The sequence below is a fragment of the Lipophrys pholis genome (genome assembly GCF_963383615.2).
Source record: "Lipophrys pholis genome assembly, chromosome: 20".
Lineage (NCBI taxonomy): Eukaryota > Metazoa > Chordata > Actinopteri > Blenniiformes > Blenniidae > Lipophrys > Lipophrys pholis.
In genome coordinates this window covers 4948014-4963645 of record NC_137648.1, presented here as the reverse complement: position 1 = coordinate 4963645, position 15632 = coordinate 4948014, and the positions used below count along the sequence as shown (strand labels likewise).

At 45.0% G+C, this 15632-nt stretch overlaps 1 protein-coding gene across 1 annotated transcript; it reads left to right on the top strand.

The window, feature by feature from the left end:
* Positions 1 to 867: 867 nt before the first annotated feature.
* On the top strand, positions 868 to 13413 carry LOC308125375 (tomoregulin-1-like; the record flags this gene model as incomplete). Its single annotated transcript, XM_080489059.1, has 10 exons — positions 868 to 988; positions 6785 to 6894; positions 7645 to 7774; positions 7923 to 7949; positions 8509 to 8599; positions 8892 to 9040; positions 10046 to 10093; positions 10202 to 10322; positions 10600 to 10761; positions 11248 to 13413. 10 exons carry the CDS (start codon positions 868 to 870, stop codon positions 11330 to 11332), a joined length of 1044 nt encoding a protein of 347 aa, XP_080345185.1. The 3' UTR covers positions 11333 to 13413.
* Positions 13414 to 15632: the final 2219 nt, after the last annotated feature.

Sequence of the window (15632 nt, the reverse complement as noted above, 5' to 3'; positions counted from 1 at the left end):
AAGATTAGGTCAACTGCAATGCATACAGGGGTGTGTGTGTGTGTGTGTGCGTGTGTGTGTGTGTGTGGGAGTGGTCTCGGGTGGGTCACGTGGTCTGGGCCTTTGTTGATGTGATTCAGAGGAGAAGAAGAAGAAGAGAAGAAGGAGCAGGAGGACAAAAAATAAAAAGTCCTGGTCCTACAGACGGACCGCAGCCGTCCACCTTTCCCGGCGCACAGTCGCTCCGCCCCGGCCTGGCTGCAGCAGAAAGCCGCTCCGGACCTCTTAACCTGGATCTTCGTGTCCGCGGCACTCCGCGGTTGTTCCCGGCCGGTCGGGGAGCTCGTTGGCAGCGGGGGCAGGAGCAGGAGCAGCGGGGGCTGGGGGATGGAGGCTCCGTCCGGGCTGTGAGCAGGCTGCTTTAAGGGGGTGGCGGTGGAGGTGTGGGGAGGGGGGTCGGTGCGCTGAAGCCCCAGGCCCTTCGCTTTGCTTTGTTATCCCGGGCTTCGTCCTCACAGCCCTCCTCCCGGCTTTCTCCGCGTGTTTTCCAGCCTATTTGTTCCTGGTCCTCCACCATGGAGCTTTTCTCCTGAGAGCCGCTGGAAGGAGTTTGTGGACCAACAAACACATGGAGCAGCGCAGGATTTACGCATTTTAATTGGCTGCAACATTGAATCAGTTTCTCCTTTCTTCTTCTCCGGGGTGGATTCATACTGAGGAGGACTCCTGGAAAACCCTTTTCTTCCTCCTTTGTCTTCTTTTTGGCTTTTCATCCTCTACACACAGATCAGCCCCCTTTAAATCTCCTCCATTATCCCACCATCCATCTGACCTTCCAGTACCTCGACCCCCCTCTTCATCCCTCCCTCCCTCCCTCCCTCCTCCATTATGGCTCCAGCGTGCCGGTTCTCCTGCCTGCTGCTCCTGCTGGCTCTCCCCGCCGCCCGGAGCTCCTTCCCCCGCAGCGGAGGCTCGGACTGCGGCCCCGGGAAGGCCGCCGACTGCCCAGGTGAGATGCACTCCAGCTCGTCCTGTGTCCTGGAGAAAGGTCTGTGTGTGTGTGTGTAGAAGCTGCAGGTGCGTGCAGGTCAAAGGTCACCTGGACGTGCACGTATCGCACCACGTGATCCAGATGGATGGAGGCGATCTGACGTCCAGTCATGGCAACAGGAAGTTGATAACACCTGTGAGACCCTGATGTGGGAAGAACAGATGTTTCTAGTGTGTGTGTGTGTGTGTGTGTGTGTGTGTGTGTGTGTGTGTGTGTGTGTGTGTGTGTGTGTGTGTGTACACACCCATGACCACTCCTCACTTCTAACCAGGCTCTATTTTAAGGGTTAATTACAGGGAGGTGAAGCAGGCGAGGCTGAGGCTGGAATTGTGTGCAGGAACATATGTGGAGCTGCTCAGCATATGTGACATCTGTGTTACTCCGAGTTACTTTGAGTTACTCTGAGTACTACTGCTGTGGGCCTCAGGGGCAGAATCAGTCACTGGCCACCTCAGGGCAACTTTTCCTGTTCGTTTCTGTGAACTGGCCCTTTAAATAACCAGGAAGCGGAGGCGTTATTAGTGTATCAGACATGTTCTCCAGAGAGGTTGATATGCTGACAGATGTCACTTGGCTGAGCGCTGGTCCTGTCGTTGGCACGGTGAAGCAGTGGTTTTTCACTGGCAAACCCTTTCTGTTCGGCGTTTGCGTGTCGCTTCAGGGAGAACATGCAAACCTTTCAAAGTGCCCGGAATCAAACCTGTTTCTTCTTACTGTAAACGACAAGCTCACCACTACACGCCCGGGATGTATTTTGGTTAGAATCAGGCATTTAATCGACTGCAATGCTGGAGTCAACCTTAAAACCTGTAAGAAGAAAGCCGGAATCGAACCCAGACATTAAGGTTAAAGCTGCATGAGCAGCCCCAAAGCGCTTCACATCGTTCATCACACTCACCCATTCACACGGCTGTGGCCATGCAAGGCGCTGTCACTCCAATGAGAGCAGTTTTGGATTCAGTGTCTTGCTCAAGCACACTTTGGCATGTGGAGATGGGAATCGAACCTGCAACCTTCCAATTGGGAGTTGACCGCTCTACCTGCTAAAGATAAAGCCGGATTCAAACCTGCTCTCCTGGATGTACAATAGCAGTGCAAACCACTGTCCTAATGTTGATATGAGTGGATTTTATTTTCCAAAAACCCAGAGACACAGGAAGACGATGCAAACGACACACAAAGCCCAGAATTGAACTCGAGCATTCATGATGTGAGACAGCAATGCTAACCACTGATCACGTGCGTTGCTCTTTGGTGAGAGTCACGGTTTTTAATCAGCTCTTATGGATTTTGAGAAGGGAGAACGCAGAGAAACCTTAAAGCCGGAATCAAGCCCTGCTCCTTGTATGGCCACAGTGCTAACCACTGCTCCACCATGCCACTGACTCGAGCAGTCCAAAGAAAGGACCATTATTCTAAACGTAACATTGGAACTTTAAGATGACAGTGCTAACCACTGCTCCACTGTGCTGCCGGCCTCAACTTTTCACAGATTTATTCCAAACTTTGAAAGCGATAAAAAGTAAAACAGCGGTTCAATTCCTGATGTGAGGCGACAGTGCGAACCACTGTTCCACCTCGATGAGGATATCGCAGCCTCATAAAAGCAGAATAATGCTGAATCTGACAAGATAAAGACTCTGGCGTGTAAAGAAGTGACGATTTGACCATTGAATGATCCGATCAGAGCAGCGAGAACACGGACAAAGAATCAAACTTTGGTATTCTTGCAATGAGGCGGCAGTGCTTAACCACTGCCGCACCGTGCCGCCGACCTAATCACGGTTCAAACAAACTTCTGATATGAAAAGACGTCTTAACTGAAACTTCCACTTCAAGATCAGGTAAAACATGGAACCTGCACAGGCGAACCGCCATCCGAAATCAAACTGGTGTGTTCTTGCTGTGAGGTGGCAGTGCTAACCCGCTGCCGCGCCACGCCGCCTGAACTTTTCACATTCTACTTCTAAACCTCCAGATGTGGCGGCTAAAATAAGTTTTTTGTGGCTTTGTGTTTTTTTTGGGGGGATCTGAAGGCGCAAATGTGTTTGATTTCTATTTCCAGAGGCTCTGAACTTTTTCCTTTCAACTCACTTCAGCGTCGCTCACAGATGTTCTCCTGGGACGACGCACCGCTCTGCCCTCCTTCATCTCGCTCTCTCGCTCTCTCTCTCTCTCTCTCTCGCTCTCTCTCTCTCTCGCTCTCTGCGCTCTGCAGCAGTCGGCTGAAACAAAGCCGAAGTGAGTTTGTGTTTTCTGAGACACGTGCTGGGTGTTGATCCGACAAAGAGTAGTTTGTCGTGACGTCTCGGGGGTGGACGGATCCTGTTTGGGGGGGGGGGTTGGAGTTTGATTCCTGCACAAGTCTGGTTCTGATAGTCTGCTCACCACCCCCAGCAGTGGTTTCTTTAATGTACGTTCCTCATGAAACCACAAACTTTACTCATTTCCTGCATGAAATGACAAATTCACAACGAATAGAAACTCCCCAGCTCCCAGGGATTATTTCATAATTCCTGACATTTAGTGTTGTGCCGATACCGACACCAGTATCGGGAGGGGGCCGATACCACACTAAAAGCTGGTATCGGTATCGGCAGGTACGAACTATTAACTCGTCGATACGCAGCGCCTTTGTTTTTCTCTCTCCCGACTCTCACCCACTGCTGCCCTGATCCATGTATGGTGACGTATTCAGTGCATGCCAAGGAAAGCCTCATATCTACATCATTTGTTATTTTAATTTAAATTTAACTGCGGTGGCACTACTGTTTTACATGTATTTACCGGTACATGGATATTGCACTATTTTCTTTTGGCCATTTGTGAGTTAAAACTCAGGTTTAAGAAGATTTTATTCTTTTTTCAGTTCCACCCATACCAGGTAGGAAAGAAAAAAAGGTGTCCTACATTTACTGTGTTGGTGTTTTTTTCCTGTTTCAGAACGGTTTAAGCAGTGCCAGATGAAGCCATGATAGCAATTTATTTATACAACCAAGTGAGTATGCAGTTCTTAAGAATTGGAAGAAAAACAGGCCATATCTTTTTTTAACACTGTAGTATAGGCAAGTATCGGTATCGGCAAGTATCGGTATCGGCAGGTATCGGAATCGGCAAGTATCGGTATCGGCCGATACTATGCACCCGGGTATCGGTATCGGGACACAAAATTGGTATCGGAACAACACTACTGACATTCCATATTAACGTGTTCCTGGCCGCTCCGTGTCGAGGAGGCAGAACGCCGAGGACGAGGAGAAGCGCTATCAGAAGTAGGGAGATGATGAAGTCGTCGGAGCGTGAGCAGAGTCGGCTCGTCCTCGGAGGATCAGAGTGCTCCTTCGCTTCAGCTCGTGGTTGACGGGCTTCGCTCGCTGACCTTTGGAGTCTGACTCTCCCTCAGCACAGATCACTGCTCTGCTCACTTCTTATAATGCTGCAGGAGAGGACTTTCCAACTCTGGAAGGGGATTCCAACCAACATGTGAACCTCATCACGCTCCGATTGTCCTTTCATACTTGAAATACTGATTAGATAGAAACACTTGGATATGGAAAGGTTTTTGCGACTCTGCTGCTTTACTTCCTCGTTGATACTGGATGTAAAGTTACAGTGAATATACAGTTCGAGCTGCAGAGACACTTCACACCTCTAGGAAGCAATAAATGTCGTCACACTTTGTTTTTGAGCTCCTGACGTCTGTGTGGATCCTTAAATCTGAGCTTGTTTTAAGAATAAAAGTTACACTAACTGCAGCACACTTCAGTCTGAGCTGACTGATACTCTCTAAATACTCTTGATGTACATGAACATGGTTTCCGTTGCTTTTATGCTAAATGTGATGGTCGCTCTCCTGTGACGATCCTTTATTTAATGCGTCGTCCCTCGCTGCCTTCATCAGACCTGACTCTGCTGCTGCTGCGTCCTCGCCGCCGTGGCGGTCGTTGTCTCGAACGCAGCGTTTCCCTTTCTATCGCTCGGGTGAAGCCGACGTCTTCGCGGTTCACCGACTCGTCGGCGTCGCAAAGTTTTAATCGGCGTCTGAAAAGCAGTTCGCATCTCGGTGACACACTTTAACTTAGTTACAGTTTCAGCGTTTAAACAGGGTTTTGTTTTTTTTGTTTTATGTGAGAGTCATTTTTTTCCTGTGTTTTGTAGATTTGCCGTCATCAGAAATAGTCGAAAAGAAATAGTTGAATAAAATTCTAATTATAAACTATGTATTACTCTAAATATAATTATCTGGCTGATGACTTGACCATAGATGGTACTCTGCTCTAACTGATCTGATATAGTTTTAGTTTTATTCTTCAATTTTGGACGCTGACTAACTTAAAGCACTTTATGGGTATCAAGTGTTTGTTTGTTTTCTCAATCGAGACACTCTTGAATCGTTTGTGAAGCATCGTTATCGTTTTATGTCTCTGTTGCTTGTTTTTTGTGCATTTTGGTAATTTTGACATCATTTTTACATCAAGGCCATTTTTAGTTTAATTTCTGGTTGTTTTCTACACTGATTCTACTCACTTACAGAATATGAGTAGCTCAATTTTGCCCATACAGAGTACTAATTTGAATATTTAGTGATCTTAGAATAACTTAAAAATAATTTTTTTATTTCATTAGGTGCCGTTTCTGGCCTGACTTGTGAGCATTAACTCAACTGCCACTCAAACCAAGTGTCGTGCTGCAGTTGAGTGGAATCAGGGCCTCAGCTCAGTTCGTCTTGAAGCATCGCAGCACCGTCAGTGTTTTGGGTTTTCAAGAGAGACGCACGATAACAGTTTTATAAGTACTCACACGTTCGGCAATCAGTTCAGTTTCTGCGATTGCTCCGTTCGTTTGTTGTTTCATGTCAGTGTGTCTCTGCGGTCACTTTGTGTGTTTTGTGGCGTGAAGGTTGAGCATTAGTAGACTGGAGGTTCGTGTCCGTATTTAGTTTGTGCGTCTGCTCACACTTGCCAAACAGCTGCGTGCAGGTTGCGTCTTATTGATGTCAGGTTTACTTGTGAAGCTCTCCGCAGAGCCTCCCCCCCCCCCCCATGTCCCCGCAGACCGGACTCGCTCTGTAAACAAGCCTGGTAGTTACTATAGCAACCAGGTGTGTGTGTGTGTGTGTGTGTGTGTGTGTGTGTGTGTGTGTGTGTGTGTGTGTGTGTGTGTGTGTGTGTCAGCAGGTCGATGCGGCTGGCTCAGCACACGAAGGTATTTACTAATTACAGAGGAGGCGGGGTCACGGCCCCTGTAATTACAAACCCTAATTAGCTGGCCTGCAGGCCGCTGGCCAATCAGCTGCCATCAGGAAATCACTACCCTGGATAATACAGTGTGTGTGTGTGTGTGTGTGTGTGTGTGTGTGTGTGTGTGTGTGTGTGTGTGTGTGTGTGTGTGTGTGTGTGTGTGTGTGTGTGTGTGTGTGTGTGTGTGTGTGTGTGTGTGTGTGTGTGTGTGTGTGTGTGTGTGGTAATCTTGACTTCATTCATTCATTGCAGCCAAATCGACAATTCAATCGACTGGCTCCTGATTTTTTGTCCTAAATTGTTGTTTTTTTTGAGTGAATCCATCTTAAAAGTATCTTAAATGATCTAAAATTGTAAAAAGAAAAGAAATAAATGTGCTTCATTATAGTTTTTAGCATGCTAGCTTGCTTGTTAGTCTCTATAAGAGCAGTCGAAGCTTCAAACGGGCGGATTTAATGAAAACAAAACGGACCTCAGAAATGAATTTGTTTTTGTTTTTCGTGTTTGTTTTCAGATCTGTCGGAAAAGAAGAGCGACCTGCGCGTGTGCGATGCCGGGACGTGTCGCTTTGGAGGAACCTGCCGAGAGAACGGAGCCGATATCAAGTGTGTCTGCCAGTTTCATGTGAGTCACACACAGACACACACACACACACACACACACACCTTAAGTGTTTGTTCTTTCTTGTTCTTTTTGTGTTTTGGTTGTTTTGACTTAAGTCTGTTGTTTGGAGTCTTTTTGTCAGTATTTTGTCTTTTGCAGTTATTTTCTGCCCTTTGTGGGCGTTTTGTGTTTGATTGTTCCTTTTCATCGTTGTTATTATGTGTGTGTGTGTGTGTGTGTGTGTGTGTGTGTGTGTGTGTGTGTGTGTGTGTGTGTGTGTGTGTGTGTGTGTGTGTGTGTGTGTGTGTGTGTGTGTGTGTGTGTGTGTGTGTGTGTGTGTGTGTGTGTGTGTGTGTGTGGTGGGTTATTAACTTTTTGTCTGTTTGTAATTGTTTTGTATTTTTGTTGTCTTTCTATGGTTGTTTTTAGATTTTCCTTTAAAATGTGTGATCTGTCGGATCTGTTTGTGCCTATTTGTGGATATTTTCTGTTTCTGTGAGTTTTTGTTTATTTGTCTAGTTGTTTATTGTTTTTTTGACTGTGTAGTGTGTTCTGGTCGTGTGTTTTTGTTGATGTGTTCTTCCCTTTTGTGATTGTTTGGTGTTATTGTGTGTATGTCATATTGTGAATGTTGCACTTGTGTCCTCTTGTGATTATCTTGGTCTTTGGAGACACTTTAGTGCCTGTGTGGTTGACTTGTTAGGTCTTTTTTTGTGTGTCATTTTCCCTGCCACCATTATTAATGTCTCGTTGGTGTTTGCTGCCTTTCAGTGCCATAAGAAGTATATCCCCGTGTGTGGGTCAAATGGAGACACGTACCAGAATGAGTGTTTCCTGAGAAGAGCCGCCTGCAAGAAGCAGAGAGCCATCAGCCTCGCGTCCGAGGGACCCTGTTACCACGGTAACTCATTCACACACAAGTGGTTCAGTTGCTGCTTCTTAGGGTCGAGATACGCAAAGGCAGCGATCAGTGAAATGAAACGCACAGTAAACGGAACGGTTTCAGCCTCAGTCCTGCTGACACATGAACCTCTCCCTTTGGTTTCCAGACGCTGGTTCAGGATCAGGAGACGGAGGTAGGTACGCTTCTTAACATAGAAGGTGTTTATTCATCCATGTTGTCTGAGGCACCAGTATAATCAGTATCCCGGTAACCGAAACAAACTTTTCTCAGGTGCGCTGGACAAGTAAATTTTCCTGTTTATTATTGAACACATAATTTTTCCACCTTGAGCTCACAGCCCAATTATTTAGATCCTGCATTGTACTGAAGAGTAACTTTTTTTCTTAATCTTGCTGGTGATAATGGCACATTCATAGGCCAGAGAGTATCTCATACCAGTCCCTGCATGTGACTGTAAAGTTGCGGACATCTGGGTTATAGATTATGATAATGTCCCATGATGTCGGTGGACGTCACAGTGTACTGCAGGAATTCATAGAACAGTATTTTCTGCAACACTGCTGCATTTAGTAACAAAGTATATTATTGATGTCAGAGTGATTAGTGTTGTTGTAGTATATTAACCCTTCAAAATAAAATCTGTGTCGCCCCCGGGTTGTCATATATATATGTGTTATTTATTGACATGTTGAGGATGTTCTGGCTGACGTTCCGACTGATGCTTTCTACAGATGATGAAGGCTCCGGTCGCGGAAAGAAAACCTCCAAATGTGGAAACTGCAAGTTTGGAGCCGAGTGCGACGAAGACTCTGAGGACATGCTGTGAGTTTCTCTGTGTCTCAGCAGTCCTTTGGACGTCTTTTCACTTTGTGTCCAGAGATGGTTTGTTTTTTTTTGTTTTTGTTTTCTTACTGTTCAGTTTTGTGTTACCATGGAAACGTCACAGAGCCTCAGCTGCGTATCAAAACACAGTCTTAAGTCATCAATGTCAAATCTGTCTTCAACAAGCATGTCCTTGATATCGACGACGTCACACGTCGGCACACATGCAGGATGTTGTTAGTTATGTGCGTGGTGACTGTTGTTTTGTTTGTTTTTTTGTGTGTGTGTCCAGCTGCATGTGCAACATCGTGTGTAACGGTCACAACGACAACCCGGTGTGCGGGAGTGACGGCGTCACCTACGACACGCCGTGCCACGTCCGGGAGGCGTCCTGCCTCAAGCAGCTCAAGATCGACATCAAACACGTGGGGCGATGCCAAGGTAACCGGACTGGGGGGGTGGGGGGGGGGGGGGTGGAGATGTGGAGCATAAAGCAGGAGGAGGTAAAGACAGAAGAGTGTGGAGGGGAAGAGGTAGAAGAAGGTTTTTTCAGTTCATCCATATTGAATGACGACGTGACCCCAATCTGAGCACACGCCTGTTTCTGTGGCGTTGTGAGGACCCTCGGTGGCGGATTCAATCCCCGACTGTAACCCCGAAACAACCTTTTAAAGGCCTCACACACACGGAGGGGGTGTTGGATTAACACGGCTGGCTGAACCTCCAGCTGGTCGCATTTTAACACGACGACCTCCGGCTCTCCGTTTTATCATCTCCTCCATGTTTGTTCCATCCTCTGCTTCTCCACATTCTCTGGATTCTGTTCTAATTTATTCACAAAGCCGTCTCTTCGTCAGGGTCGACAGGAGTCCACACTTTTCATTTCAAAGGAGAAGCGCAGACAAAAAAAATAAAAATCCCTGGTACACATGAGAGTACTTATTGGTAGCAGTTGGTTTGAATGTCGTGTGCTTCACAGACTCGCTTCAGACGGACTTTAGAAGTTTGATTTTCAGCCGGTTTTCAAAGTGAAGTGGACTGGAGTGGTCTTCAGCTTTTGGGCTGCGGTACAGACTGGGTTTTGTTTGGTGTTGAAGTGGAGTAATTTCAAACTTTTGGACACAATTCAGACTTTGCCTGTTTATCAACTAGTTTTTATACGATTTTTCAAACTGGGTTTCACTGGATTTTAGCTTCTTTTTTTGGGTGGGGACTAATTTAATGCTTCACTTTACAGTTTTGCACATATTTCAGCTCATATCGAATTGAACCGGAGATGATTTTCTGTGTGTTTTCAGACTGGGCTTGAGGTTTATTCTGAACTGTGTCTTGGACTGAATTAGTTTGGTTGATTTTTCAACATGTAGACAAATGTGATGATGCTGAAGGTCCAACAATCCTCTTTTTAAAACAAAGTGAACAAACACATTTCGTCTGTGCTTCCAGACAAAAGCAGGAAGGACGACAGCATGAAGAACAAACCAGACATTTACGGTGAGGCGTCTCTCTCTCTCTCTCTCTCTCTCTCTCTCTCTCTCTCTCTCTCTCTCTCTCTCTCTCTCTCAGCCAACCATAAAACCATCTTTTTTTTTCTGCTTCCAGCCGTGTCTAAACCTGGTGAGGGGGAGGGCTTTGCTGATAGCCCCGCCCCCTGCCCTGAGGACTATTCCCAGTTCTGTGAACACGGCCAGTGTGAGATGAGACACAACCTGCCCACCTGCAGGTAAGAGTCCACAGACGTTCTGTGATGTTTATTAGTGTCAAACTATGTTGGTGATGATCCTTTGAAATCAGCAACAATGCCTCTTGGGGAATCTGGAGTGCTAAGTGTGTGTGTGTGTGTGTGTGTGTGTGTGTATGTGTGTGTGTGTGTGTGTGTGTGTGTGTGTGTGTGTGTGTGTGTGTGTGTGTGTGTGTGTGTGTGTGTGTGTGTGTGTGTGTGTGTGTGTGTGTGTGTGTGTGTGTGTGTGTGTGTGTGTGTGTGTGTGTGTGTGCGCCAGGTGTGAGGCGGCTTACGGCGGTCCTCAGTGCGACCAGCTGCTGGACTTTAACATCCTGTACGTGGTGCCCAGCGGTCAGAAGCTGCACTACGTCCTCATCGCCGCCATCATCGGAGCCGTGCAGATCGCCGTCATCGTGGCCGTCGTCATGTGCTTCACCAGGTAGGTGCTCACAGCCGCATGCAACCACGTCTGCCTCCACAACACACACACACACGTATATACTGGCAGCACCGTACACATAGACCGAAGGTCAGACGGTCTCGTTGGTTTCGATTGTTCCTTCTTCTGCCTAAAAGTATTATTCATTAGTGAGTGAAGGACAGTGGGCTTTAGATATCCTTCAAAATTCTGTATTTGAGGCACTGCTGCATTTATTTCCCACTAACTGCAGCTGAAACTATACATTTATCGTCACTTTAGATTTCTTACAACACACTTTAGTCTGCTCTGATCCCTGGCTACTCTCTACTTCACACGTTCAAGGAAATGCACACAGGACAGAAGGAAAGTTACTTTAGTCACACACACACTCTTTCAGCGCAGAGGAGTTGCTGCTGTAGATTTTAACAGTTACAGTCCATCTATAGAAATAATTGTATTTGATCACATTGGCCGTTAACGTGCAGTTTTGCTTTCGTCCTGCAGGAGATGCAACAAAACGAAGCGCGGCCGCAGACAGAAGCAGCACCTCGGCCACTTCCCGTCAGGAACGTCCTCCAGGATGATGTAGCTGCTCTCACCCTCGTTTTCTCATGTTTTTATAAAAATCCAACCAAGTCCGATTTTTCGTACCACACGAACAGACTGCGGTTTTTATATCTCCACTTTTTGGTGCCTCTTGGTTTTCCTGCCCTTTTCTTTTTTCTTTTTTTTTTCCTTAAGCTATTTGTTTTTGGATTTCTTCTTAAGGGGCCTTATTATTCTGCTTCTTTCCCCTCCACCCTCTTGTTTATACGCCTTCGGTGCAGACGCCTTTTTTGTTTTCCAGGGGTCCGGTTTGTCGCGCTGCTGCCCGTCCTCTCAGACTCTGAAACACTGTGGATCCTCTGACAACAGACGAAAACCTTATTTATCTGATTGTATCGTCACTCTGGACCGTCCACAAGTGGGAAAACTCAGATTGTGTCTTTTTGTGTTCATCCTGTGGGACGCACGCTGGCAGTTTTATCAGCTTCTATGCTTTTTCTTTAGTTTTCCATCACACGTCGCATTTCTAGCCATTTGAAACGATGATAATGCTGCTGAATACTTCCTGTGGGCATTTAAATACCTATAAAATCATGAGTTTTTAATATTTTCTTAACATTATAGGTTAAAAAAAAAGTAGATGGGACAGAAAAATCTTGCTTGATGGTTAGTTTAGTCAGTTAAAGTTATTCAGGGTTATTTTTTTCAGCAAATTGTGAAAATTTAATGGTATTCCAGTTAACAGATGTAAGAAAATGTGAATAAATATCATTAAATTCTTGATAAAGTAGATGAAACTTCTTATATGAAATCTGTTGTGAATTCTGAGCAAAAATAACATCCTGTTGGGTTTTTTCTTTGTTTTTTTATGTCTGTATTTTGATAAATATATCTTTTAATTGAAGCTAAGTTGTTGAATCTAAGCCACTTAACTTTAAAGTCAAATAGTGGATGTTAAAGGTACAGTACACATGGTTCAGGTTATGTCATATTTGCACACTGGGTGGCAGCAGTGAGTCATTGTTTTTCAGCATTTTTTATTAGTTTTTACCAAAAGACTTCGAAATTCTTGTTGTCACATCTTCTTTTATTCTTAGAGTGACTCACTCCACCATCTTGTGGTACAAAGTGGTATTACCAGGCTGATCTGGTTGTGGCAAGTTGGTCAGCGCGTTCCGTAGATTCCTCTTTGACTGAGACTATTACACACTATGGACTACCTTCGGCGCTCCATGCTGCGGTATTTAAAATGCAGCTGAAAGTATTCAGCAGTGTCACGTGCAGGAATTTAACTACTTCATGAGATTCAGATAACTTTTACATTTCGGGACTTTTCTAGACATTTGTTTGGTTTTTATGACCGTTTTGAAGGTTGAACATGAAGCGTTTTCTCCTCTTTTCTTTCACGTGTTTGATTAACTGCCACAAATGTGTCATAACGCCTTAATTGTCCAGGGGGCGCTTTGCACTGGGACTACAGGATTATCAGGGACCACTGAATTCCTCTTTTGTGTTGTTATGTTGGCTCTCCGCTGGTTTTGTTATTTTTGTCGCGTCTCACAGGGTCGATGACATTAAGCTAGTTTATTTGAAATGTTTTGTATTTGTTATGGTGGGACGCACCCCAAGAACCAAAATGCTGTTTTTTCTACTGCTTGAAAGAATAATAATGGTACAAACTAACATGTACAGGATGTTGTTAAAATTATTTTATTGCCTAATTTTCAGATGACGCCATTCCGGAAATGGACTCCAATGGGGGTTTTGTGTGTGTTTTTTGACAAACTGATAATTTAAATGACTTTGTGCGGTTCTTTCTTCTTTTTTTTTTTTTTTTTTTTTAAAAAGTCTAATTTGTGACGATGGTACGAATTGTCCGTGTTGGATGTTTTCTCGTGGTAGAAGGAGTAGATCGATAAGCTGAGGCCGAGGTCCCTTCACACGTCGCGACAATCGGATCAGGTTGAGGGGTTTTCTTTCTCGGTAACTTTTCGTCCGAGCGGCGCCTGAAGGGATCCGGCAGGTTTTACTGTAGATGTTGCATAATGCATGAACCAGTGAAGTTGTTGTTTAGACTGTGCTGTAGATGAACTAGAATTAAATTATGATGTTTGAACCACCGTGTCCTTGTGTGGCTTCATGTTTTCTCTCACGCTGGCTTCAGATTCGATGTGCTTTGGCCTTCAGGGTCAACGTTTGAAGCCCATGAGAGGCTCTTTCTCGTTAGAGTACACACTGGACAGGTCATGATCATGATCTAGATGGAGAATGGGAGAATGGGAGGCCAAGCTTCAGACATGCTGACGTGTTTCTGTTGAGAAAATGAGCCTGTACAGCCAGTGCCCACTGGAATGCCTCTTTGTGTTTGCAGGTATTTCATCACTGAGTAACTCCACCAGACTAATTAAGCTTCTCATAAGTTTTTGCAGATACAACATTTTCTTTTGAGGAGCAACGCAATATAATCTACGGAGCTGCAGCTGTGGGTAAACTTTAATTCACACCACACCAGATGAGAAATTACAGAACCATGAAGCAAGAGTCCAGAGAACAGCATCAGTGAGTGGAGAGACATTGGAGTTCCTCAGCAAGTCGCCAGAGGTCACTAGAGGCAATAATGTTCAGAGAGCTCAGCCCTCAAAGGATCATGTCTCCAGGTCTGATCTCAAATCACTTTAATTCTGAATAAATCGTTGAGGTATTTAGTTGTACTGAGTTTTAAAATGATCTGTAAAATGGGAAACATTTACTTCTCAACTTTCAATTTACATGGAAAAAGTGAGTATTTTGGAAAAAAAAGACATTGACATTATTGCTTTTGGTCAATTTTCACTTGTCAGTGTCCTCTTGGATAGAAATAATCTGGATTTCTTTTTATTATTGTGCGCTTGTGAATAATCTTCCATTTGTTGCATGCTTAAACTGCAGTCATTTTGAACTTGCAGAGTAATGCCAAGTGCAAATCAGAGTTCAGTTCAGTCAGTCTTTTTCAATATGCATCTTGCAACATGTTTGACAGTGTAACACTGTGTATCATGGTATTTTTAACAGTACTATAGTATTCTATACAGTAAAACACTACTTTCATTACAAGGAAAGTGAACCTGACATGAGCGTGTGAAGTTCTGGACTCCAGCCACCCGCCGGAGTGAAGGAAGGTGAAAAGTGGCTGCTGAAGCCGAGGTGGGGATAAATATAGCGGTGACGGCAGGATAATTATAGGCAGCAGCTGGTGGAGGGGTTTAGATGGTGGGGAGTCCCCTCTTCTCTTCATCTGACTCCATCCCTCCATTCTCACCTCCACTCATTCTCTCCACGTCCTCACACCTTCTTCCTTCCTTCCTTCCTTCCTTCCTTCAGCCGTCCAACCAGGCCGGTACTATTCAAAGCCACTGATAATCCTTTTACTCAACCTGTTAAACCGGTTTTGGAAACGTTGCAATGATCATTTGGAGATGTTTTTAATAGATATGTGTGTATGGGGGTTGTGCAGTGTTGCCATTGAAGCATTTGGAATTATTAGCAGTCACTTTGATTTTGGGTAGTTGTGTTCAAAATGGATCAAAATGAAAGAATTACGCGGAAATAGTTGTCGAGTTGCAGAGCCGCTGTCTCTCGGTTGTGTTCACTATTAGCATTGGCGTTATCCAAGCCTGTTATCTAACGCTCTTAGACCATTTCACTGAGTTCCTGTTTACTGGAGGAAACACGACAAAACATTTAAGGGGCTTCGCTGTAAAATTGGCAATAACCTATATTTCTAAGAGCTGTGATTAGCATTAGCATGTTTGAAAGTTCATAGTTTTTTCATAGTTTCTTCTCTGCCATTAATACTTACGAAATCTGTTTCTTTCAAAATGTTAACGCCCAGATTATAGAGCATCTTCCTCCCACTAATTGATGTAACGTCAGCGAACATCCAGTAACTGATGCGATGACTCCCGACTGTAATCCCTCATTTCTCTTATTTTAAACCAAATCCTTTAATAGCATAGCACATTATGAGTTTAAATAAAAGGTATTAGGTTGATCTTTAGGCCTGTTTGCTTTGATTTAAACTTGGTCGGCTGTGCAGTTTGCACCTCCTGCTCCAGACTCCACCCCGTCCCCCAAACTTGGACCACTTGGCTCCAGTGACCAACAAAGATGACGGGGACGACAAGTGTTCCGAGTTTGAGAAAGCTTTTTGGAAACCAACCCGTTCATTCGGAGGCCAGAAGAGTCTAAACCTGGAGGGAGGGATTAGGACAGAACAAGTGAAAAGGTGATGGTTGATAGATGGAGGATGGAGGACTAGATGGGAGGGGGTTTCCATTCCTTTTAATACACTCGTCTCCCAAAGA